Here is a 26,170-nt window from a genome sequence, read left to right as displayed (position 1 = left end):
CAGAGAATTATTCACGTGCTGTTTGTTGCCAAGTTCCAGGGAGGTGTTAGGAATGTCAGACTTTGTAAATGGTTATACTTTAAACTGCCTGTTTAATTACAAGATAGGATGAAGTTGGGAGTCTTGCTGAATTGAAGATTCATGTCATTTGTGTTGCCTTGGAGATTGGCTTTGTAAGGAGAAGGGTCCTTGGAAGCCATTCTAGAATCAGTGTGCAGGTTTTCCGAAAACATCACTGAATCTCACAGACACAGTAATTCTACAATAATCTCAAGAGAGAAAGGGGAAGAGAAAACGGGGAGATAGAGGCAGCAAATCTCTATGGTCTACCATCCAGTATGAAGTTGGTAGCTCGCACTCAGATTGAGGAGGCCATGTTTCTGAGTGTTTAAGCATGGCTGGAAGATTCACCTAGCTTGGACTCGGGGAAAGAATCTCCAATATGCCCTCACTGTCAAAGCAAATTCAAGAGTTAGAAGTTGTCAGCGGAAAAAGAAATGAAGCAACCCTTTTAGAGCCAAGAATCACTTCAAACTGGTACTGGGCGAACAACGTCTGCTTCAGAGTCAGAGTAAAATATAACTATGGAAGGAGATTTTTGCTCTTTTAAATATTAAATGAAAGATTCTTTCTGCAGTTTAGAGTATAAGCTGCCTGCTGAAATAGTGTTTAGTCAATGATGTTTCTAGTTTTTTTATTCAAGTAAAAGTCTTCAAAGTTGAAATCTTGCTGTGCAAGATTCACCAGATGTTCAAATTTAGTTCCAAAGGTTATCACACTACGAGAACCTAACCTTAGAATTGTTAGCATTCTTTCACTTTCAATTTGTTAAGGTAACTACCTACCAATTTATATCTGGTAAAAAAAAACTACGTAAACATTTTGAAACCGAGCATAATATTTACGAATTCGCTTGATCAGCACTAAATTCTAAAGTTCTTATCAAATTCCACCTGGTTTGTTCATTTATGACCAAACATATCCAATTATAATATAAAATGCACCATAATGTCATGCGACACATCATTAATTATCCCAATCTAATTTGTGACTAATTCAGTAAAAACACTTGTAGTTTACAGGAAATGCTCAATTCTGTAACAAAGCGCAAGCTGAGCGCCACAAATGCATTTTTACTAATCGACCCACAGTGAATAAAGATCACCACATCATGTATTTAGGAAATCAATGTGAAAAATGCTGTGGGGCATCCAGTAGTAATGGACAGTTAAAATGAACAGAAGGGGCGCATTCACATGCAAAGTTTGACCTAAAGACCACAATAGAAACACTGAGGGACACAAGAATCAGATATTGAAATTAGTTCAGTACCTACCCCTGTGCAGGAGAAACAGCCCAGAATAAAGCAGGAGATAACACGCTAACCATGACATTGATGGTGATCTGAAATGCTTAAATCGGAGAGAAAAAGAAAAGTCCAAAGCAGCAGTAATACAGCCTGATGCAGAGAGTTCACCAAATGAGCACATCAGCTTCCTGTCTCATTATAACTCAGATTTGTTAGCAGCCTTCTGCAGCCCGATTGGTTGTCACAGGTTGACACAGATAAGTGTTTACTGGTTGCCAGCTCAGATAAACTTAAAGGTATTTTTTTTAAAAACTCAAATTGCAAAAAGAGATGTGTCACATTGTTAAATATTCTGGGTACTTGGGTAGGGCAGCAGGGCAGCACAAGTGGATAGCACTGTGGCTTCATAGCACCAGGGTCCCAGGTTCGATTCCCTGCTGGGTCACTGTCTGTGCAGAGTCTGCACGTTCTCCCTGTGTCTGCGTGGGTTTCCTCCGTGTGCTCTGGTTTCCTCCCACAGTCCAAAGACGTGCAGGTTAGGTGGATTGGCCATGATAAATTGCCCTTAGTGACCAAAAAAGGTTAGGAGGGGTTATTGGGTTACGGGGATAGGGTGGAAGTGAGTGCTTAAATGGGTCGGTGCAGACTCGATGGGCCGAATGGCCTCCTTCTGCACTCTATGTATGTAAAGCTTTCTTCCACTATTTAATGAGGATTCAATGTTCAGTGGCCAGGGCTGAGGTAATACAAAGGCTGGGGATGGAAGCAATAAAGATAAAGCAAAATGGAGGAGTAGGAGAGGAGGAATGCCAGGAGTGACAATTTGGGACAGAATGCACACTCCTCAGGACCTCCAGCTGTCCTGCCTGCCCACCACATCCCCTGCTCCCATCCATCCTGCCCCCTGTCAGGTTGTCACAACTTATGTGTCACACCCAGGACCCACATCACACTGCAGCTAAACTCCCAACAGACGCACACTTACCTCGCTCACCCCCATCTGTAGGACCTGCCCACAAACAAGCTTCTAAAACAGGGAAGCGATTGATGGCACATGTTGACCCTCTCCACCACACAACCAGGTGCCACCCAATAAGGGCACCCACAGTAGACGCCACTGGGGAATCAGGACATGGGCGGCAGAGCCTATTGCTGACACGGGTTGCGGCAGCCACCGGTACCCCTGTTGACAGGGATGGAGATAGAGGCTCCCCACATCAGAGGCAATGTGCCACTCACTGGGAACAGGGGTGCAACATGGGGAGACTGGCTGAGGGGTGGGAGTTTGTTTTGCGGGGTACATGGGGAGGGTGGAGTTGAAGTGCAACTTAGAGTCACCATGTGGCCTGTTGAATCTGATGGGCAAGGAAATACACATCTTGCTAACATGTCTTCTCTTTCCTTACCCTGCAGAGAATGAATTTCAGAGTACAGCCAGGAATGCTCCCCATCTATCTGGCTGCGTTTGCCGTTGCAGACACACGGAGGCTGGAGGCACAGGTCCTGCTCGGGGAGGACTTTGCACAAGAGGTGCTTGCCCCAGAAGAGCAGGGGCCAGCCAGTGAGGCTCGAGTGCTGGCCGCTCAACAGGCCAAGGAGGAATTACGAAGGAGGCGCCGCATCAGGCCACGTTTATATAGTCCACACCGATCCTATGTGCCGGCAAAAACTTTAGCTAACCAGGGAGACCGTACGCCACCTGTGCTAGATAGCATCCTAATGAGGAGGCAAATGTACGAAGATAGTAAAGTGGGGCAGGGTGGACCTTCTAGCTGTTGCCTATTTGTCCCCATCAAAATCCCATTCCAAATTCTGAGGACAAATGAGGAGTAGACACCCCTTTCTGTAGCAGTGCTATTGGCTGCCCATTGAGTTGCTCCAATTGAATTTAAACTTGCTGCAGTGACGCTATTTCATGACACTCGAGCCTAATCTTACCGAAGCTGCACTGTTGGCCGGGATTCTCCATTGGGGAGACAAAGGGCACGATTTAACGGGACAAAAACAGAGTCCCGTTGTGGGCGGGTTTAGCGGGATGTATCTCGTTGCCTGGAGCCGAGAAAGACCCCGCTTTTTAATTGCACATTGCATTTATTTTGCCTCAATGGAAAATGCCCCGCCTAGGCCGCACTTAAATAATTTCCTGCACCAATGAGCTCAGCTGGCCAGTGCAGGAAGACGACTCGCGGATCAGGGCGAGTGAATGGAGGAGGGTAAGAGTCCCGGACAGGGTCTCACCCACATGGAGCAGAGGGCGCTGGAGTTAGCTGGGCAGGTGCCGGAGAGGGCCACCACAGGTGTGGAAGTCTGCAATTACCAGAGTCTCTCCAGTGGTCCTCAGACAGCTTCCCCATAGTCGACAGGCCAGTATCCGAATGGGGTCAGTTACCATTGGAAGTCTACTTTATGAAGACCAGGGCCTGGGACCACCACAGATGTTCAATGCTCCAGACAGGGGAGAGAATCACCGTCCAACTGGGTGGGCTCCGAATGCAGGAGGACCAGGAGGGCCTTCCAGCACTCTGTGATCTGCAGCCTCACAGGCCAAGGTGGCAGCTGTCGGTGTGAGGAAGCAGAGAAGGAGCCATCACAGGTATGGGGGTGGGACCCTGGTCATTGGGCTCCCTCTCACCTTCCTTCCCTGAGCCCACCACGTCCACCACAGGTCCTGGGCAAGGTTCGGGTGAATGTGGGCCACTGGCACTGTTGATTGGAACTTTGGATAGCTAATTAATTCTAACTAGACTAAATTGGCTGTCTGTTGCTTCCAAGGCCGCTTTCAAAATGATTCAGCATTAGGATTATGGCATTGGTACGGCAAAATTGTGTGTCGACCCACCCCTGATCCAGAGCCTCGTTAGTTTCAGAAGCCCAGCCTTTGGTTTTTGTCATCACTGTTATCAATGGACATTACACCAGCATATCGGATAGGATTATAGCCCAAGGTTGCTTCCCAGGGAATGCACATTTGTAACTTTTCATTAAACAATATGGGCCAGAGCTCTCCGGCCGTTGCGACTCACTTTTCCCGCCAGCAGCACATCTTTACCCGCAGGTTTCCTGGCAGCGCTGGTGGCTTCACTGCGAAATCGCATTGACAAACGGCGGCAGGATAGAATCACCATATCAGCGAACCGCGCTGCCGCCAAGAAACGCTGGGGAACCGAAGAATCCCACCCACACAGCGTGAGCTTGCTCACTTTCATGAGCAGAGGGCTGGCATGCAACCAATAGACTAAATGGCCTCTTGCTGTGTCGAAACCATTTCTATGTTAAACATAAACATTAATTACTGCCAAACATTCACTCTGGACATAAATATGCATTTTATACACGCAGATGTTTATTTCTTTAAACTATTACTGTCTTTCCTGGCACTGGGTGCAAAGAATGACTCCAACCAGCGGATAACTCCAACCAGCAGAGAGTCCCCCCCCCCCCCCCCCCCCCCCCCCCAGAATACCCATCAACTTCAGTTTTACTTCTTGAGGCCACACTCGGCCAAATGCAGTCTTGACGTCAAGGATGGTCATTCTCACCTCACCTCTTGAATTCAACTCCTTTGTCCATATTTGGGCTAAGGCTAGAAGGAGGGCAGGAGCTGAGCAGTGGGTTTACATCCCCTCCACTGTCTGCATCTTCCTTTTTTTTGGAAATTTAGAATACCGAATTCATTTTGTTTTCCAATTAAGGGGCAATTTAGCATGATCAATCCACCCAGCCTGCACATCTTTGGGTTGTGGGGGGCGAAACCCACGCAAACACGGGGATAATGTGCAAACTCCACACGGACAGTGATCCTGAGCCGGGATCGAAGCTGGGACTTTGGCGCCGTGAGGCAGCAGTGCTAACCACTGTGCTATTGGGCTCCCCTCTGTCTGCACTTTCCTGATGAACTGTCCCAAAGTGTTGTGTGCCTTGCTGAATAAGGCTTTTCCATTTAATGTAAGCCAGTGTCCCCCATGAGTGCCAAGAACAACGGCGGCTGGAAAAATACAGTAGATCCGGCAGCATGTGTATGGAGAGAAAACAGAGTTAATGTTTTGAGTCCTTTGCCTCTTCATCAGAACTCTCTATGGGTTGATGGATATGTTTGACCTCTTCAGAGATGCTTTGATAGCATGCCGAAAGCATTTCAACTGTCCCCCTGGGAGTCCCCTGCCACGTCCGAATTCTGAGCAATACTTCAGGAGTTTGGTGTCAGGCATACAGATGAAACATTCTGCCCAGCGGAGCTGGTTTTGAGTGATCAGTGTGTTGATGCTGAGAAAGTTAGCTTAGGAGCGGACGCTGCTGTTGAACCACCTTACTTACCAATGGATTCGGAGGACCTGCAGAAAGGGTCACCGGTGGTACGCCTTTTGTGTTTTGAGGTACCTGCTGTAGGTTGTCTAAGTCTCCAAAGTATATCGAACATGGGGATCATAGCTGCCCAGTAAACCTTGACCTTAGTCTTGGGTATGAGATCAGAGTCCTGAAATATTCTTTCCCTCAGTTGGTCGAGGGCTAAGCTGGCACAGTTGAGGATGCTGAATTTTGTCATCTACGTCTGCCTTCATTGAGTGGAGAGTCCCAAGTTATGGAAAATTGTCCAGACTTTCCAGGATCTCTCCATTGACCTTAATCAACGGTGAAGGTGTTTTGCTATGGGAGCAGATTGGAAGAGGACCTTTGTTTTCCAGGTGTTCAGTGAAAGGCGCCTTTTCTCAGCTTCTTCTCTATACTTCGGAGAAGGAGTCTGCATGTTCTCCCACCGAACATTCTAATCTCCTCATGGGGCGATGCGTTTGTAACGGGGATTGCGTCGCACCCCATCCGACAACAACTGCTGGAAGGGGCCACGTTCGACCTAGCGGAGACAAAAACTTTAGCGCTCTCCATGACGGTCTCACCCCATAATGTTCAGACCTACCACCCTCGCCACGCGGCCCACCAGCCCTATCCCTTCTGGAACCCGCCAACGACCCCCCCAGCTGGGGCCCTGCCTAGCCAATACTCCTGCGCCGCACGCCAGACAGCGCACCCCTGGGGTCCCCGCTGCTACTTCTGCGGCTAACAGAAGCACCCCCGCCAACGCTGCCCGGCCCGCGCCACCACTTGAGAGTCCTGTAGCAAAAAGGGCCATTTCGCAACAGTGTGCCAGGCCCACGCAGTCACCGCTATCGCTCCCCTCCCCCCTGCCGAACACACAATGGGCGCCGCCATCTTCTCCTCCCCGGGCCACGTGCGGCCAATGGGCGCCGCCATTTCCTCTCCCTCAGTCCACGTGCGGCCCATGGGCGCCGCCATTTTGTTCCCCACAGGACCTCCGGACGCCGCCATCTTGTCTTCCCCACGGGGCTGGAACGCCAACTACATCCCATGATCTGGGTCGCCGACGCTCTCCATCCGAAACCTCTGACAACCACTCGCAGCTCGTCTTGATGACGCTGGCCCAGTCTCATCCACACAACCTGGCCACCGCTTCGACAACTGTGAAAATCAACGGCCACATGACCTCTTGCCTGCTGGACTCCGGGAGCACCGAAAGCTTCATACACCTGGATACGGTAAGGCGCTGCCCCCTCATGGTTCACCCCACCAATCAATGGATCTCCCTGTCCTCCGGATCCCACTCTGTCCCGATCCGAGGATTCTGTACAGTCACTCTCACAGTCCAGGGCGTAGAATTCAGCGGTTTCTGTCTCTACGTCCTCCCCAACCTCCACGCTGCGCTATTGCTGGGCCTGTATTTCCCGTGCAATCTCCAGAGCCTCACCCTCAAATTCGGCATCCCCTACCTCCACTCACCGTTTGCGGCCTCGCGACCCTCAAGGTTGACCCCCCCTCCCTCTTTGCCAATCTAACTGTGGATTGCAAACCCGTTGCCACCAGGAGCAGATGGTACAGCGCCCAGGACAAGGCCTTCATCAGGTCCGAGGCCCAGCGGCAGCTTCGGGAGGGTATCATCGAGGCCAGCAATAGCCCCTGGAGAGCCAAGTGGTCGTAGTTAAAACGGGGGAGAAACACAGAATGGTTGTGGACTACAGCCAGACCATCAATCGGTACATGCAGCTCGACGTGTACCCCCTCCGACGCATATCTGATACGGCCAATCAGATTGCGCAGTACCGGGACTTCTCAACAATTGACCCGAAATCCGCCTACCACCAGCTCCCCATCCATAAATTGGGCAGTCCATACACTGCCTTCGAGACGGACGGTCGGCTCTATCACTTTCTGAGGGTTCCCCTCGGCGTCACTAACGGGGTCTCGGTCTTCCAAAGGGAGATGGACCGAATGGTGGGCCACGTTTCCGTATTTAGATAATGTCACCATCTGCGGCCATGATCAGCAGGACAGGATGCCAACCTCGCTAAATTCCTCCACACGGCCACTCTTCTCAACCTTAGGTATAATAAAGAGAAGTGTGTGTTCAGCATGACCCACTTAGCCATCCTCGGCTATGTAGTCCAAAACGGACTTCTGGGGCCCGATCCCGACCGCATGCGCCCCCTCATGGAGCTCCCCCTCCCGCACTGCCCCAACGCCCTCAAACGCTGCCTGGGTTCTTTTCGTACTACACCCAGTGGGTCCCAAACTATGCAGACAAGGCCCGCCCACTCATACAGTCCACCCAATTTCCCCTCGCGGCCGAGGCACAACATGCCTTCGCCCGTATCAGAGCAGACATAGCCAAGGCCGGGATGCACGCAGTAGACGAGACACTGCCCTTCCAAGTAGAAAGCGACGCTTCAGATGTCACCCTTGCCGCCACTCTAAACCAGGCAGGCAGACCCGTGGCATTCTTTTCCCGCACCCGTCATGCCTCTGAAATTCGGCACTCATCCGTTGAAAAAGAGGCCCAAGCCATCGTTGAAGCTGTGCTGCATTGGAGGCATTACCTGGCCAGCAGGAGATTCACTCTCCTCACTGACTAACGGTCGGTAGCCTTCAAGTTTAACAACACGCAGTGGGGCAAGATCAAAAATGATAAAATCTTGCGATGGAGAATCAAGCTCTCCACCTATAATTACGAGATTCTGTATCACAAGCTCAATGAGCCCCCAGACGCCCTCTCCCGAGGTACATGTGCCAGCGCACAAGTAGATCAACTCCGGGCCCTGCACAACAGCCTTTGTCACCCGGGGGTCACACGACTGTGCCATCTCGTCAAGGCTCGCAACTTGCCCTACTCCGTCGAGGAAGTACGGGCGGTCACCGGGAACTGCCAAGTCTGTGCGGAGTGCAAGCCGCACCTCTACCGGCCGGATCGTGCGCGTCTGGTGAAGGCTTCCCGCCCCTTTGAGCGCCTCAGCGTGGATTTCAAAGGGCCCCTCCCCTCCACCGACTGCAACACGTATATTCTCAATGTGGTCGATGAGTACTCCAAATTCCCTTTGCCATCCCATGCCCCGATATGACGTCTGCCACCTTCATCAAAGCCCTCAACACAATCTTTGCTCTGTTCAGTTTCCCCGTCTACATCCACAGTGACGGGGATCCTCATTCATGAGTGATGAGCTGTGTCAGTTCCTGCTCAGCAGGGGTATTGCCTCCAGCAGGACGACCAACTACAACCCCTGGGAAAACAGGTAGGTGGAGAGGGAGAACGGGACGGTTTGGAGGGCCGTCCAGCTGGCCCGACGGTCCAGGAACCTCCCAGCCTCTTGCTGGCAGGAGGTCCTCCCTGATGCACTACACTCCATTCAGTCACTACTGTGCACCGCTACGAATAACACATCCTATGAACGTGTTTTTACCTTCCCTAGGAAGTCCACATCCGGGGTATCGCTCTCGACTTGGCTCGCAGCTCCAGGACCGGTCCTGCTCAGTAGGCATGTCCGACTCCACAAGGTGGACCCCTTGGTGGACAGGGTACACTTGCTCCACGCCAACCCCCAATATGCCTACGTGGAGCTCCCCGACGGCCGCCAAGATACTGTCTCCCTCAGGGACCTGGCACCGTCAGGTTCCAGCCAAACACACTTCCCCACCCATGCGCCACCCTCCCCTCCCCCGGCGCTACCAACATTAACCCCACCTGGTCCACCCCTCCTTCCCCTTCCCACGCAAGAGGACGAAGAAGATTTCGGCACGCTCCCGGGGCCATCTGACTGCAGGCCAGCACCAGCACCACCAGCACCAACGTCGGTGACGCCAGCACCGACATCGCTGCCACCGTTACGTCGCTCCCAGCGAATCGTCAAAGCACCGGATCGACTGAACCTCTGACAGGCAGCGGACTGTCAAAATGGACATTTTTTTCCTTCCCCACTCATTTTATAAGACACTGTACATAATTCGCAACATTGTATATAGTTCCACACCACTCCCGCCGGACTCATTTTTAACAGGGGGTGAATGTGGTGAACCACTGTGTACTCCTGTATTAGGGGATGTAAGGTAGAACCTGTACTACAGGTTCGGCGGTAGCCCCTGCCGGTTGGCTCCACCCACTAGGAACTGTATAAATATGTGTGTCCTCCACTGATCTGCCATTTCACCAGCTGCAGTAGGAGGCCACGCATCTGACTGCAATAAAGCCACAGTTGTACCCAATCTGAGTCTTCGTGCAATTGTTCGTGCATCAGTATGTTCTGTGCACCATTATACACGGACACTTAGATAAACCTGTAGCCATGGGCAGGCTGAAGCTGAAGACCCAGTCAAATTAATAGCCAGACAGTGATTCAGCAGTGGATCAAAGTCTTTCAATCATTGCAGTGGTAGGGAAAGGGCAGTAAACTGCCTCGATATACTTCAAATGTCACACAATGCCAGCAAAAGACCAAAACAGGTTTAGATTTTAGGTCTAGACAGTATAGCTCAGAGCAGAAAACCTCTTCTTTCTGTTGAGAGGAATCCAGGAATTTGAAGCTTAGCTTGAAAGATGGGAGAAGGTTTCGGTCCAAGATGGCTACTGGGCAGACAGCTACCATAGGGAGCTCCTCACTATGGTCATCTATCCGTGGCAACCTGCTGTCTTCCATTGCCCCTCGTCCCCTCTAAATCATTAACTCTGCTGGTTACATTCCCCTGAATCTGACAGTGGGGGCATTTTATCACAAACTTCAAGTCAACTGTCAGTTTAATCAGGCTCTGTTTGATGGTTCAAAGCCCACTCTCAGGCTCAGCACCGAGAGGACAAATTCAAGCAGAGCTGACGTTGGTCAGCGCAGTACACACGCGTGGCCGTGTCATAAACTTTCGACGTCATCGTACTGCATGCGGAAGCTGCCTGAATGCACCGTCTACTTAAATGGGCTCTCTGGGACTCGATTAATGGAATCCTATCATGTTGATACCATGTGGTAGGGTAGCTGGCGTGGGTTAAAACACGATCAGACCAGCGACCTGCAGAACAGGAATAACTTGTCGTCTCATAGCAAAAGTCTGCCAACGTCTATAAAAATGTTAGATCAAGGCTGCCCAGTTCAGAGTGTGGAAACACACTTCCTGTCAGACGCTGAATAGCGAGTGATGGACAGCAGGCATTTTTCCTGCAAGTGGCTATAAAATTATATTTAATTCCACCATAGCTTAGATAGTCTTCTATACTTTCAGGGATCTAATTCATAGTGGTTTGGCTTTATATCCACGATGTTTGTTCAAATTAGCAACTGGAAAATGAGGTAGCCCTTGATGAGTGAATAGGGAATGGGAGTAGAAAGGTTAAAAAGGAAGATTACAACATGAAAACGTAATAACTTTTTGGCTCGCCATTTTGTGGCAGCAAATATTGATCTGCAGTTTTCCATTACAAATAGGGAAAATACTATGTTGCAGACACTGTCTGATGTGGAAGTTTATATTGATCAGCAACCATCCCCTTAAACTTTTACCCAAAGGCCAAGTATTAGAACATAGAACAGTACAGCACAGAACAGGCCCTTCGACCCTCAATGTTGTGCCGAGCCATGATCACCCTACTCAAACCCACGTATCCACCCTATACCCGTAACCCAACAACCCCCCCTTAACCTTACTTTTATTAGGACACTACGGGCAATTTAGCATGGCCAATCCACCTAACCCGCACATCTTTGGACTGTGGGAGGAAACCGGAGCACCCGGAGGAAACCCACGCACACAGGGGGAGGACGTGCAGACTCCACACAGACAGTGACCCAGCCAGGAATTGAACCTGGGACCCTGGAGCTGTGAAGCATTTATGCTAACCACCATGCTACCCTGCTGCCTGTTCTATTCTCATAGAATAGAATGCCTTTGGTATAGAAGGAGGCCATTCGGCCTATCAAGTCTGCCCTGATCCTCTGAAAGAGCACCCATCTTAAGCCCATGCCTCCATCTTATCTCCGTAACCCAGTAATCCCACCTAATCTTTTGTACACTAATGGCCAATCCACCTAACCTGCACATCTTTGATCTGTGGAGGGAAACCGGAGCACCCAGAGGAAACCCAGACAGACAAGGGTACAAACTCCACACAGACAGGCACCCGAGGCTGGAATTGGACCCGGGTCCCTGATGCTGTGAGGCAGCAGTGCTAACCATCGTGCCGCTGTAAAACTTAAGCGGGTCTGGGGAAAGAACAGAGGAATGAGGCTCGGTTGGGAGTTTGTTTCGAGGTCCAGCCAGCCGTAGTGGGATGGTCCAAATGGCTACCTGTTGGTATTTAATTTTTAATGCTTCTCCGTGGTCAGCCATGTGATCCTTCAGCCTAGATATTCACTCACATCTGTTGTGAAATACCTGCAGAATAATCTGTACAGTGAAAGTGCCACTGCTGCTAGAAATTCCATCCTCTCGGACAGCTGTTGTTGTGAACTTCAAACCTCCTTCTGTTTGTCAGCACATCAAGCAGTCAAGTGGCTTAGTCATGACCTCCTGGGATTGTTGGGAACTCTTCTGATCACCAGTCTTTCCTGATTCAGTATTAAAGGATCCTTTAAAAGCCTGCGGGGCTCACCAACTTGAATACGTACGTGGTGCTTGGTAGGGGGGGGTGAGCTTCAGGTAGACACATCGCCCTCCCAACTGTGAGTTCCAATCATGCCCAGACCTCCTACCGACAACCTGAGGTGAAATCGGGCTAGTGCAGGAGTGCGCAACAGGCATCACACCGGCCAGTAGGATGATAGGCCTCACCAAATATTCAGGCCCACTGACTTGAATGAAAATGAATCTCGGGTACATCGTGTGTTCTGATTTTGGAGAAAAACCATACATTGTACACAGAAATATTGGACTTTAAAAAAGACCATTTAAAATGGACACACGCACCAAAGATGGGTGAAAATGTACAGCTCGCCTTTGACAGGCATGGCTCAGAGTGTTTCTCCAAGTGACAATGGAACCCCACACTCTTTCCAGACAGGGCACTTCTAAAAAGCATCCAAAGACTGATTACCATCTCCAGTAAAGAAAAAGGAACATAATGGCTATCACATCCAAATACCATTCTCCCCGTGTCTGCGTGGCTCTCACCCCCACAAACCACGGCAGCACGGTAGCATAGTGGTTAGCACAATTGCTTCACATCTCCAGGGTTCTAGGTTCGATTCCCAGCTCAGGTCACTGTCTGTACGGAGTCTGCACGTTCTCCCCGTGTCTGTGCGGGTTTCCTCCGGGTGCTCCGGTTTCCTCCCACAGTCCAAAGATGTGCAGGTTAGGTGGATTGGCCGTGCTAAATTGCCCTGAGTGCCCCAAAAAAAGGTTAAGTGGGTTACAGGGAGAGGGTAGATAGGTGGGCTTGAGTAGGGTGCTCTTTGTAAGGGCCGGTGCAGACCCGATGGGCCGAATGGCCTCCTTCTGCATTGTAAATTCTATGAGTCAATGAAACAAATGGATTGGCCACGTTAACTTGCCCCTTAATTGGAAAAAATAATTGGGCACTCTAAATTTATTTATTAAAAAAACTTTCTCTCTGACTGTGGTCAGCCAGCCAGAATGTATATATATATATATATATATATATATGTGTGAATGTTTGTGTGTGTGTGTGAGAGTGTGTGTGTGTGTGTGTGTGTGTATATGTGTGTGTGACAGCCACAATGCATCATCTTCTCTCCCTCACAATATATGGTCTGTTGCGCATAACGTTTCATTTATATTTACTTAGTATTTGACTCGATTATTTCCTCTGTATAAATGTAAATGCACGTATTTACCATTTCTCCTTACCGTTTTAGTAGTTTATAAACTTACTCTATGTTAACTCAACAAAACCTGGTTAAATTGGCTCCTTTTTAAACATAACTATTGGGCCTGAAAAAGGTATCCAGGGGAAAGGGAACCTTATTAAAGTAAACATTTCCTAATGCCAGCAGAGGGTAGGTTGAATAAAGACACGGAGCCAGCCGCCCCTCCTCACCCAAGTTTGTAACAATTTGAGGGTATCCCAGCTGGACGGAGGCAAACGGAGGGAGTCTCACCCAGATTAATAACCTTTTGGGAACCTCACCTGGGGCTGCTCATAAGACACTGGTGCCAAAAGCATTCTCGCCATTTGTTGTCTCCTCACCGGGTCCAATTTCACCCATAACGCCTTTTGCACTGTTTGTCCCGTTTCCAGGGGAGGTTTCTCCTGTTTGGCCAGCTGGAACGCAGATGCCGTTTTGGAGATTGTTTCTTCAATTCTGTGTGGGGAGCAAGAGGATGCAGCAGACAAGTTGCTAGAGCCTGTCCCAGTTAGGAATTGTTGAAGCACGGAACCTTTTTAAACTACATAGAATTGAACTCAGAGATGCTCCAGACCTGCAGTCCATTTATAGCCCAAAGGTTTTATTTTATTTTTGTTTGATGCAGGTTCAGTGTGATCTCTCCAGGTGGTTTGCAGAGGGTGGGGAGGTGGGTGAACATATCCACCCCGGTGTATCTGTGGGTTTCAATAATATGGCACTAAAATCACATTAGCTAGTGCAACATAACAGGCAATAGAAGGCAGAATGAAACCCAACAGTTTCCATGTGTGTGCCACTGAAGGCCTTTGAATTCACAAGTAAACTTTAAACTCAATTCACAATTGCTGCGATTGGACCATTTCAGAACGCTTACTTCCTCTATTGCAACATGAACTCAACATTGATGACTTTGCTTCAAATCAGGATTGAAAGTCACCAGGCGTACAGAAGGACCTTTCGTTTTCCCAATTTGGCAGACTATCAGAAAAAGTCGTGACAACCCAGTACTTGGAAACTAAACATTGAACAGCACTTCACCAACAACCGCTTATGCACACAACCCGTCTCTGAAAGATTAAAATCTGCTCATTGTTTTTTTGCTACCTTGTGGGTGAACTCCCTGAATAAAGCCAACCCACGCTTGTTTTGGCTGTTTAACAGCTGATAACACTCTCAAGCTCTCTTTGCTCTGTCGTGCAAAGCTACAAACCATATTTGCCACCAGAAACTTGTACTGCCTAATAACCAAGATTGAGAATGGAAAGGTTTCTTCACTGCAACGTTCCCAGTAGCTGAACAAATGGCCTGGAGCATGCTGCAAAGAACTAACAAAATGAGGGATGGAAACAAAGCCACAGAACTGAATTTCAAGTGGTGTCACCACTTTGATTCTGAGATATGACACTATTTGATGTTTGCATTGATGGAACTCTGCTTTCTGTCAGTTGTACAGTTGAGGAATATGACACCTCCCTGTCTTTTGCCATATGTAGTTACCTACTTTTCAATGTTTGATCATTTTGCCCTTCTTGTATCTCTTTCATTTACACATACTTGGTCGGAAACAATATTATGGGTATTTCTCCTGCTCTTTCACGGAATAGGATAATAAAAATATAAGGTGGGATTCTCCGGCCTCCCAGCTGCGTGTCTTTTGGCGGTGGGAGGCGGCGCATCGTTCGTGGGCGGTGGGTTTCTCTGCTCCCGCCACTGTCGATGGGAATTGTCATTGAAACCACCCTACGCCGCCAGGAAACCCACGGGCAGCGGCGCGCTGCCGGAGTGACCAGAGAATCCCACCGCCAGCGAACTGCCGGAGAATTCTCGCCATAATGTAGCACGTTGTCAGGACTGGAAAATTGCAGCAATGAGGAATCCATAGAGTCGCTACAGTACTGAAGGAGGCCAATCGGCCCATCGGGTCTGCATCGGCCCACCGAAAGAGTACCCCATCTGGGCCCACACCCCTACCCTATCCCCATAACCCCGTGTATTGTTCATGGCCAATCCCACCAACCTGCACATCTTTGGAAAGATTGGATAGGCTGGGGTTGTTCTCCTTGAAACAGAGGAGGCTAAGGGAAGATTTGATTAAGATGCAAAGAGTTGTGAGGGGCCTGAATAGATAGATACTGGTCAGTGTGTATGGGTAGATTTAAAGTGATTGGTAAAAGGATTAGTGGGGTGATGAAGACAACATTTTCCATCCAGCGGATCCAGGGGTTTGGAAATCGCTGCATGGAGGGATAGTAAAGACAGAAAACCTCAACTCATTGAAAAGCTACCTGGATATCCAGCTGCAGTGCCATAACCTGTGAGGCTACAGCCCAAATGCTGGAAAGTGGGAGGAGGCTGGGTGGCTCATCAGTCAGCCAGCACAGACAGGATGGGCCGAGTGGCCTCTTTCGGTGCCATAAAGCTTCCATGATTTTAGGAGTTTTTCCCGTAGATTGAACCAGGGCTAAAAATATCAGGAGGTGCCATTCCTTCTGCTACTTAAAGGGCTGCAGCTGCAGCAAGGAAAAGCCCAAAGCTAGCCTTTTATTGCAATTTTATTGCAATCACTTAAGAATTTTGAGTTCTGGAAACTGCCAATATTTGTTCTCCTTGTCTTGTTATGCTCTTGGTGTAGCATAAGCGGCTTCCTTGATGTGCACTCTGACAAAGGAAGGTTCAGACGTGGAGATAACTTCAACACGTTTATTGAACTATTTACAATTCTCCTACTCATGTTCGCCACTACTGTTAATCCTTCTATAGCTACTCAGACTATCTAACCAGTCTGCTACAATCCAGGTGGTGAGTGTGATGTTGAATCAACCCTGTGTCTGTACTCACTGAGTGTCTCCACTGAAAAAAGGAAGATCATGTGTGCTGTGTCCTTTATATATGGGTTGGTGTAATGCCCCCCCTGTGGTAGTGTCACCTCTGTGTGTATCGTGAATGCCCATTGGTCATGTCCTATCTTACTGACCTATTGGTTGAGTGTCTGTGTGTCATGTCTCTGGTGCTCCCTCTGGTGTCCAGCTAGCTTACGTGTACTTACATTAACCCCTTGTGTATCTACAGTGATGCATATCACCACACTCCTTGCTGTTGTAAATACCTATCCTTTCACTCCTGATACTTCCATGCCTCCTCTTTAACGTGCTGAAACAAGGTTGGCTGCCCCACCAGATTTCCCACTTTATAATTGTCAAGCTGCCACGCGGCACAGTACCGATGTTAATAAAGGTTCAATGTTAATAAAGTCTAGCCATGAATCCTGCAGATACCCTACTCATTCCTCCTTCATTACAAGCCAGTATTAAAAAGCACCTCCATGAAGGTGTGGGCCATTTAATTTATGTTACGTTTTCTGACAATGTGGCACAGTGGATACCACTAATGCCCGCCACACTCAATTACGGTAGTCCGATTTAATATCTGTCTTGCGCCATAATCACTGAAAATCTCCACAATCCAAAAAGGATTACCACATTCATTATCTACCTATAATGATCAAACTAATCTTGAATATAATGCTGGTCCCACCACAACATGAGAAACCACTTCGATTTTGTTTTTGATCAGCTAAAAATCAACCATTATCTGCCACGTTAGCTATGCTGATTTTTTTTTTTAACAGAGAGGCTAAGAAGGAATGGCTCCCAAAAATGAAACCAGTCACGGCCACAAAACAAATTCAAAAACAAAAAATTTCTTTGAGCAGGCAGCCTGATTCCTCAGCCATTCTGTTGTCTATATCTTCAAACGATCTACAACTTGATAAATAAAAACAGGAACAATTTGCGCATTTTAGAGCTTCACCTGCAAGTTAACGAGGAAAGAGTCAGACTTTATTCTGCCTAAAAATCAGCATTCTGATAGCGATGGACAATTTTTGAATCTGCGCATGTTTTCTTTTTCAGTAATGGGTGTTATTCGTTAAAATGGTGGGCTCTCTGCAGTCAAAATTGATTTAATTGGCATTAGGGGCGTTGCGTTCTCAGGACACCCTCTGATGTGTGGAAAGAACAACCTGACGCCCATGTTTTGTGGCTCAGTCATTTTTACGAACACCATCTAATATTCTAACTGTACCACACAGATCTTGCATTGCAGCAGCTCATATGATTGCCAGTTTCCATGTCAACACACACTCATCATGGTCTCATTTCTACTGCAGGCTTTCAGTACAAAATGACTAAAATATATACATGGAGATGAAACGAAATGACGTCTGTGGAGATGATTGAGGCCTTTACAGAGAATGATTGATATTACCTGACACACTGTGGCACCGAGTGGCAGCATGTGCGCAGTTCCCAACAAGGCTACTTACTGGATGTAAATATTGTGACCAAGATTATACAGGCAGACGGACTTTTTTTGATTTGCCCTTGGCAATACGCTTGGCAGCGGACAGACATTTCTACAAATGAGAACGGAAAGACAAAAGAGCCCAATGATCTGCGCTACCATGGCTGAAAAATAGCCCATGGTAGATTGCTGCTCACAAGCAGAACGAGAGACTGTGAGCAGGGCCATTTAAATGGCGCGGGGATCTGAAACCAGATTGGGGATATTCCAATGTGGCTTGGAGGAGAGAGAGAGAGATTGGCATGAGCTTGGGTGTTGACAACATGATCAAGGACCCCGGAGAAAAATAGTGGGATTGAGTTGGGAGGGAGGAATCATGCAAGAACAGAGTGATCACAAATAGAGAGTCTTCCCTTTTTCCTGGACAGATCAAACATTGTGCTTAGTGACTTGAAGTTACCAGAAACCCATGAACCAATTGCCGATGCAAATCTTCACCGAATCAGCAACTTTGCCAAATATTATGGCACTCCACAAAGTACGATCGTCGTTAACTGATAACTTTTTAAAAAGAAAGGAATCCCCACGATGCCAAGGGAATGAAAACTGCTGGACAAGATTTCAATTTTTAAAACTTTTACTGTAACAAACCATAATTCATTATATTAAATTGATATTAAAGGATTAATTAATGACTTCAAACAAATAAATAAATTTATCTTTAAATCATTGAAACAACAAAGATATACCTCGCCGGGTTGCAAACAAATTATTTCCCCACACAAATGTGGCACCATGTGGAATCTCAGTCTTTCTGACTCTGCCTCCATTATGCAGGATGACATACACAGTAACATTCTCTGTTCTACTTATGAAAAATGAAATGAAAATCGCTTATTGTCACGAGTAGGCTTCAATTAAGTTATTGTGAAAAGCCCCTAGTCACCACATTCTGGCACATGTCCGGGGAGGCTGGTACGGGAATCGAACCGTGCTGCTAGCCTGCTTGGTCTGCTTTAAAAGCCAGCGATTTAGCCCAATAAGCTAAACCAGCCCCTTAAGACTTGTTTCAACACCAGGATCTGTTCAAAAATTACCGAATAGCAAATAATTCTTTCTTGTTTTCTCTCAACTGACTGCTCAGTTGGTTTTGAAATGCCAAACAAAACAAAAAATGCAGGTCGACTCAACCCCATTGCAAATAGCTTTATTTACCTTTTACATCTTAGCTTTCATTCCCATGGCAACGTCCAGTCACTGGACATTTCTTGGAATCTAGTGATCTCATAATCAGGAAACCAATTAACCCTTTTCAGAACACTCCCCAGTTCACCTCAGTCTTAAAGGGACAGGGCACAAAATAAAATACAGGTCTTTCCCAGTCCATGGGTTATCACAAAAGGCTCAACAATTATTGTGCACAGACCACTGTTGGTCTGTCTTACCCCATTAAGAAACCTGAACATAAGGATACTTGGAATGCACCTGGAGAATTAGTGGACCACCAGTGTAGTGATGGTTGGGGTTGCACTGAGTTTTCCCATGGGAAGAGTGCAGCTATTTTTAGGAAATTACTTGATAGGACAACAGGTACTGTGCCCAGCGGTTCAAATGCAATCCACAGAGACATGGGGAAACAGAAGGGAACCAGAAACACTCTTCCCAGCTGCAAAAAGCAGAGGAATTTCCGAACATCTTGCTGGGGGCAATAGAGCCAATAAGGATTAAGAAAATAGAATGGAAATCAGAAGCCTTCCCAAAGACCGGCTGAGGGCTTACCAAGGTAAAAGAGATCAGGAGAGAACCCATAAAGAGGCCCAAACCAGGCCAGTAGCCAGTGACCAAATCTGGTTAGCACACAACTTCTGTCAGGATTTAAATAGGGACAGGGAAGTATCCCCAGCAGACAGTGATGGAGATGCCTCACCCAGTCAAACTGCCACTGGACAGTGCAGCAGAGGCTGGCCAGTCACCTGTGGGCAGTAGTGTCCCAAAAGACATGGGGCAGATTGAGGACAAAGCCACCCCCTAGACTAACAGAGAAAGTGAAGAGAATACCCTTTAAGAGGAACTGCACTTGTGAAAGTCCCAACGGAAGTACATATAGGAGCATTCAGTAAACCATCAAAGGATCATGTACAATTTTTAAATCCACCTGGGCCTCAGCAATATATCTTCCCAAGGCCACTGATGGTTAAGTGCAGGAACATTTCACAAAGGTTTACAAACAAACCCCAAACCATCAGCCAAGAAATATAAAGCATCTGTGGACTGGAACCTAAATGATCAGACTCATAGGCTCTGGAGGCACCCATGAAAGGGTTAAGAACTTTGCAGATATGTGAACAAAACAGCCAGGGGCATTTGTATACAATAAGCTTTGAGACAGGCCCCAGGCCTGGCAAAACCCGATTCCTCCCCAGAAATCAGCACGGAGGTCCCACCAACTGCTAAATGCGTTGTGAATCGTATGTCTGTTAGAGTCCCAAAGCCTTGCCTTTTCAAAATGGTGCCCTGACCTTTCGCTACACTGGGGCGAGCAGAGCCCCTCAGGTTGTCGCTCACCCCTCGGCCGTGCATTCCCCACTGAGGCCCGTTATGCACCGTGAGGCAGGTTACACAGCCATGTGTTTCTCGGTGCTGCGAGCGCAGGGTACCATGCAGCTAAACGTGCTCACTATGGTACTCTGTTCCCAATTAGTTGAATCGTGCCCTGTATGTATACATTTGATCTTGTTTTGCAGGGGAGCCATGTAAAAGAACAAATCATCATAGATTCCATTCTGTTTCGTAACATTATCCAATACATCGTGACCTTTCAGTCAGTACTTTATATTTTTAAAATTGAACCAAAGGCATGCAAAAGGTAGCTGCATATGGGGCCACCTGACATCTTTTATGCATTGAAATCCCTCCACTGTATCAAGAGGGAGCAAAAGGAATGCTCCGGAAGGAAGTGCTGGAGGGAATGCCAGGGTACTGTCCCATCTAGCTCCCCGGGGCCTGTACCTACCTGTGCACCCCAGAGGGCTCCCTTCACCTGGTTCACATTGCTGCAGACTTGTTGTACCTCGACAACATGATGTCATGACACCAAGGGGGGAAATCACAAGGAAAACAGTTTTGCAGAACAACCCTCTAAAAGCCCACGTGGTCAGAAATACACGTGTAAACTATCTTCTTAGCCCGATAGATTTTAAACTATAAAAATCCAATAATATTAACCAAAGCAAAGAATTGCTGTCACTTAAATAAAGGTGTACTCCATAACTCCTCAAACACTTCCATTGTGGAAATGAAAAAGAAAGTGCAGAACCGAACTGCTTTCTGAAAACAAAGACTTTTTGGCTTAGAACTGGGTGACTGCTTCCAAATCAAAACCTTCACATCTTCTCAGCACCCAAAGACCAAGGCATTTCCCCACAGAGCCACTCCGACTCTGAGACATCTTTCCTTAAATATCTGTTTTCCAATTCATCTCCGATTTCATTGTCCTCAAACATCTCTTTGAATTCAACTTCTTCAAATGCAAAAGTTTTTTTAGTTTGTCTTGTCTCTACTTTCGGTCAATAAAACTTAATATACGTGTTGCGCTAACAATTGCACACAAAGACTCGAATCGGTACAAGAGAGGCTTTATTACCGTGAGATGTTTATCCTCCGACTGCAGCTGGTAGAATGGCAGCTCAGGAGAACTCATGAATATTTATACTGCTTCCTGTGGGCGGAGCTAGCCGGCAGGGGCTACCGACCAACCTGTAATACAGGTACTGCTGTACATCCCCTAATACAGGCACACACATATTTACACAGTGGTGGATCACCACAATACGTTGCCATTTTTACCTATGAAACCTTTGTAATTTAGAGGTTCCTTGTCACTTCAGAACCTCCCTTTGAAGTTCAACAGCTAAAAAGCCAAGTTCACACTTATAATGCAAATTTTAGATCCAACACATTCATTTGAAACTCAATGACACCATAACCCTTTATTCCAAATGCATGAACCTAACACCTTTACTCTTTTATCTCTCAGTTCTCACCGACAAGCTGTGCCTAGTAACCTTCCTCCAGTCTAATTAATCTTGGACATGTACAGCCTCCTTTACCTGTGCAGAATGACAATATAATCCCAAAAGTACTTTAAATAATATCATCCATCATCACAACAGACACATCACCTTTTGTTTGTAAAACAGAATTGAACTTGGGGAAATCACATAATGAGGGGACCATTTTGGTTGTCGCTTTTAAAGCAGCAGAGTTTGCTTGAAGTTGGAAGAGAATTCTACCAAAAACCATCAACTAGCTACAAGTCATCTAAGTAGCCAAAGTAATAAACAGCAATGTTGGAGAAGGGCACCACCCGCCTTCGCCCCCCACAACCTGTTCCAATGTCAGGTTGTTATGCCACCAAGAGCTGTGTGGTGGAAGGATGGTACTTTTCTCATTAGATCCGCCAGTTTCTTGACAGAGTTTCATGGCCACAGGAAGTCTACCCAGAGGTCACGTGGCAGATTGAAGGCAAACCCTTATCAGGAATCAGTGAAACAAGGATCAGCTACGTAGCCTTGCTGGACTATATAGGCAGAGCACAGAGTACTGAGAGGGGGGACGCTAACTTGGTAAATGCAAGGAAGGTGCCTTAGAGAGTGAGGAACTTGCTCTGTGTGTACTATGTGTTCATTGCTGGCTTTGGACTCCAGGAAAACCCTGATTTGGATTGAACTTTGTGCTGCATGAGAACCCGTACTGGTGATCTGGCTGTCGCTGTTATATACAGTGTTGAGGAAACGTATTAGCCGTCCAGGTTTAAATGGGGGGTATACGATGGGTAAAGTTAGGCTCAAAAGAAGACCTAGGTGTTTATTTCCATTCTTTTCTGTTTTGCGGAGTATCTGAATGCCTTTAAATAAATGTTCAGTCTTTGGTATTTGGACAACTGTGTGAGCTATTGACCGGAGTATACTCCATCCCGTCACTCACAACCCCCAGCCCCTTGCTTCATTACACCAGACTTTCATGTCAAGTAAAGCATCACAAATAAATTACAGGCCTGCCATGAGAGAGACTGCAACAATAATGTTTTATCTTCATCTGCCTCTAATCTTCATGCATGCGAGAGTGTGGTGAGATGAGTGAGACGTTATATTTTAAAACCGGGGAAAGTGTGTGAGAATAACAAAAAAAGTAGCAATGAAGGTAAATACTTTGTACCAATGGCAATAGAATGTGGGTGAACCTATAAGGAGCAACTGTGAGAGATAATTACAGAAAAATAATAGGTTTTGCAGAAATGCATGGAAGAATTCAATGTGGCTGTGTTGCCAGGTCCAGGTGGCGTACACTTTATACTTTTGAAGGAAGCCAAGCAGGTGATGGTTTTCAATTGTTCTGATACATATAAGTTAAGCTTAAGGTCTGAAGAGTAGTTTTTCTATTCCAGAGAGGAATGAAGAATAAACGGAGTAACAAGTTAGTCTAACAACCGTTGTGTGCAAACTCTTCAAATTCATAATTCGATATATATAAAGTTAATAAAAGCATGGTGTAACCAGGGATAGCTAGCATGGGTTTGTGGTCGGGCAGTTTTGTTGTAACAACCCATATAGATATTTTTACTGACATAGTTGACTGGTTCGATAAAGGTCATATCATGGAGTATGACCTTTGATCAGCTGCCACGCCAAATTCTTGTCAGAAAATGTAGGCATATGGCATAGAACCGAAACAAACTCAGGATATGTAAGTGTAGTTTGGATTGGAGAAGGATTAGAAGTGGTAAAATCCAAGCATCAGGACTGCGTCCATAACTTTCCTTGATATATTCAACAACATCAACAATTAGAAATTAAATAGTGTTTTTAATATAGGTAAATATTGTGATGCCCTTTTAACGTGAAAGCAGCTTTTTATGGAATTGGTAATTTCTTTAAAATGTCTGGAATTTATCAACGGATTCAAGAATTTTTCTTTGAAAAGGACTTTCAAGCATTTGCATCAATTGTACCTTCCTTGGATAAGAAGAAATATTGGCTCATGTGACCTGGTGACCCATGACCTGGAAGCTCATGGACTTCAGCAACAGGAAGGAAGTTTTCTCTCTGTGTCTCTCTGTAGCCATACTGGCCACGCAAAATGGACACTGAGCCAAACTAAAATGGAAGGCTGCTGGGAAACAGACAGTTCAGCCAGAACAGCAGTCTGCAAAGAGCAGTTTGCATTCTGCAGCAGCAGAAACCAGTTTGGGCTCAGGTGAAAAGACCTTAGCTAGGTGCAAATGGCAAAACGCTTTGCATGCTAATGAGGCCATCAGACTTGAACACCCACACAATAGATACATTTGGTTCTGAATGGACACATTCCAATCAAGACCCAGACATCGAGGCACCAGAAACCTCCAAACAAAAGGACATAAGAAACGCCCCCTCCATCACGGAGACCCCCTCGCATTGGGGAATTAATCCAGTATCGATAAGAAATTGATCCAATAGGTAGAGCCCGCCCGAGAAGAGGGAAGGACAACGGAACCCCTATAAAAGATAGGGACCTCGTGTTGTCCGGTCTGTTAAACCCGTGCTCCGGCTCTGACTGACACCTGGCATCCTGACTCCAGCCGTTGAGCACCAGCCGCCGAAACCGTAAGTTCAACGCTTGCTACGCGATCCAAGCCCACTAGACTCCCAAGTACCAGAACGCTTGCTGAAGGCTGCAGACAAAACCAGGACAAAGGCCTCGTTCTCTGACCTTGCCTGTTCCTGTTAGATAAGTATTCTGTTTGCTTAAGTTTAGTTATAGCTTAGTCTCTTAGTGTGTGCATGAGTATTTATTATAACTGTATAATAAATATTGATCGTTTGAACTTTACTAATCGGTGTATCGTCTTTATTACTTTGAACTTGACCTTGGAATACTTGTGACGTTGCCTATACGGCAACTGGCGACTCCAGAGCTAAATAATTACATAGAACAGAGCCTAGCAGTGTTAAGCACACGTCGAACTCGGAGGCGTGTTAATACACTCCAATAAACGCGTTTTACGCCCATAGTAAAACGTGCAACATTTAGTGGCGACATCCGCCGGGACCCTGTTGTAAGTGGAAACACCACAGTGTCCAGGACCCTGAAATTTGAATTAGAACTCCAAATTGCAGAGAAAGAAAGAGATCACAAGTATTCAAGGTGTTCAAAATAATAAGCGAAATTCGGAAGTGTGTTTAGTGCATGCGTACTAACAGGGCTGTAAGGTAAAACTGAAAGCTTTTTGTTGCGACAAACTTTCGGTAGTTTTGTGATCGGAAAATAGCGTAAGCCGTACCCTTTTTTCGAAACACCACCCCAGCAACCCCCTGTTCCAAATTATAAAAAGAGAGTCAGAGGAAATGGCCATGCAGGCAATGGAACGTCTGATGGATCCAGCAAAGTTTGTGGTCGCAGCGACCAGCAGCAGTAGCAGGGTAGGCCAGTGTCCCACGTGGGAGCTGGAACTCCGCAAATATCTGCAGGGAAAGGGATGGCCCCTTTGGAAAGAGTTTTGTGCAAATGAGGAGACAGGTCCCGGAAGTATAGGTCATACTTGGTGGGAGAACCTCTCTCAGATACACAAAAAGAGTTTAGGTAAAGCACGCAAGCCGATGGCGATTGTGTCCTGCTTGGCACAGTTGCGAGGCGCAGAGGAGGTCATCAGGACGCTCCGGGCAGATTTAGAGGAAAGGAACCGAATGAGTAAGGTCGATGTCAGGGACGTCGAGAAAGAAAACCTGGAATTAAAAGGGAAGTTGGCAGAGAAGGATAGAGAGGTGGATGATGCCAAGAGGGCTCACCAGTCTTGTCTAGCTCATCTGAACAGTTCCCAGACCCAGTATGAGAAAGCCTATCAGGACGTGCAACGTGCCGTTCTGATAAGACAGGAATCGGAAAAGCAGGTGGAGGCATTGCAGAGGCAATGTTCCGATCTCAAAGCAGCTTTGAGAGCACTCCATGCTGCAACGACCGAACAAAGACAAAGCACAGTTGACCACGCGAAATGCAGGAAACAGATTGCGGAATTGCAATCTCTGCTTTCGGTGCAGAATGGCTTCCAAAGCACCTTTGGAGCTCAGTTAGATGGGGAAAATGCCCCAGATTGGCAGGAATTAAGCGAGACAGCGCAGCGTTATGTTCAGGGAACATGTGCGCCCGCAGCTCAGCAGAAACGACAGGCACCCCAACCCCCCACAGCTCAGACCATAACCGCACCCATGAATCCCGTAACCACACAGAGGAAAGCCGAATCAGAAGGCGCCCCAGACATAACTTACACCACCCCTTTAACAGTAACCCAGCTAAGGGACGCTTGTGAAAAGATCACTCCGTTCCTCCCCACCGCAGACCCCCACCAGTTCTTCGCTAAAGTAAAACAGCAGGCTACATGTACGGCCTGGATGAGAGAGAG

At 47.2% G+C, this 26,170-nt stretch overlaps 1 protein-coding gene across 4 annotated transcripts in view; it reads right to left on the bottom strand.

The window, feature by feature from the left end:
- cd226 (CD226 molecule) overlaps positions 1 to 26,170 on the bottom strand; it is a 108,878-nt gene that overhangs the window by 54,122 nt on the left and 28,586 nt on the right. For 2 of the 4 annotated variants that reach the window (XM_038810075.1, XM_038810076.1), the window contains exon 1: positions 1,337 to 1,475. The exons of 1 other annotated variant lie outside the window; for it this stretch is intronic. In XM_038810075.1, the coding sequence (XP_038666003.1) occupies positions 1,337 to 1,394 (58 nt within the window). In that variant the 5' untranslated portion in view covers positions 1,395 to 1,475. Of the gene's footprint in view, positions 1 to 1,336; positions 1,476 to 18,951; positions 19,016 to 26,170 lie in introns of those variants that run through there. One more of the 4 variants, XM_038810077.1, reaches the window with a different exon arrangement.

This window comes from Scyliorhinus canicula, chromosome 10 (assembly GCF_902713615.1).
Source record: "Scyliorhinus canicula chromosome 10, sScyCan1.1, whole genome shotgun sequence".
Taxonomy (NCBI): domain Eukaryota; kingdom Metazoa; phylum Chordata; class Chondrichthyes; order Carcharhiniformes; family Scyliorhinidae; genus Scyliorhinus; species Scyliorhinus canicula.
This window is presented reverse-complemented; position numbering and strand designations above follow the sequence as displayed.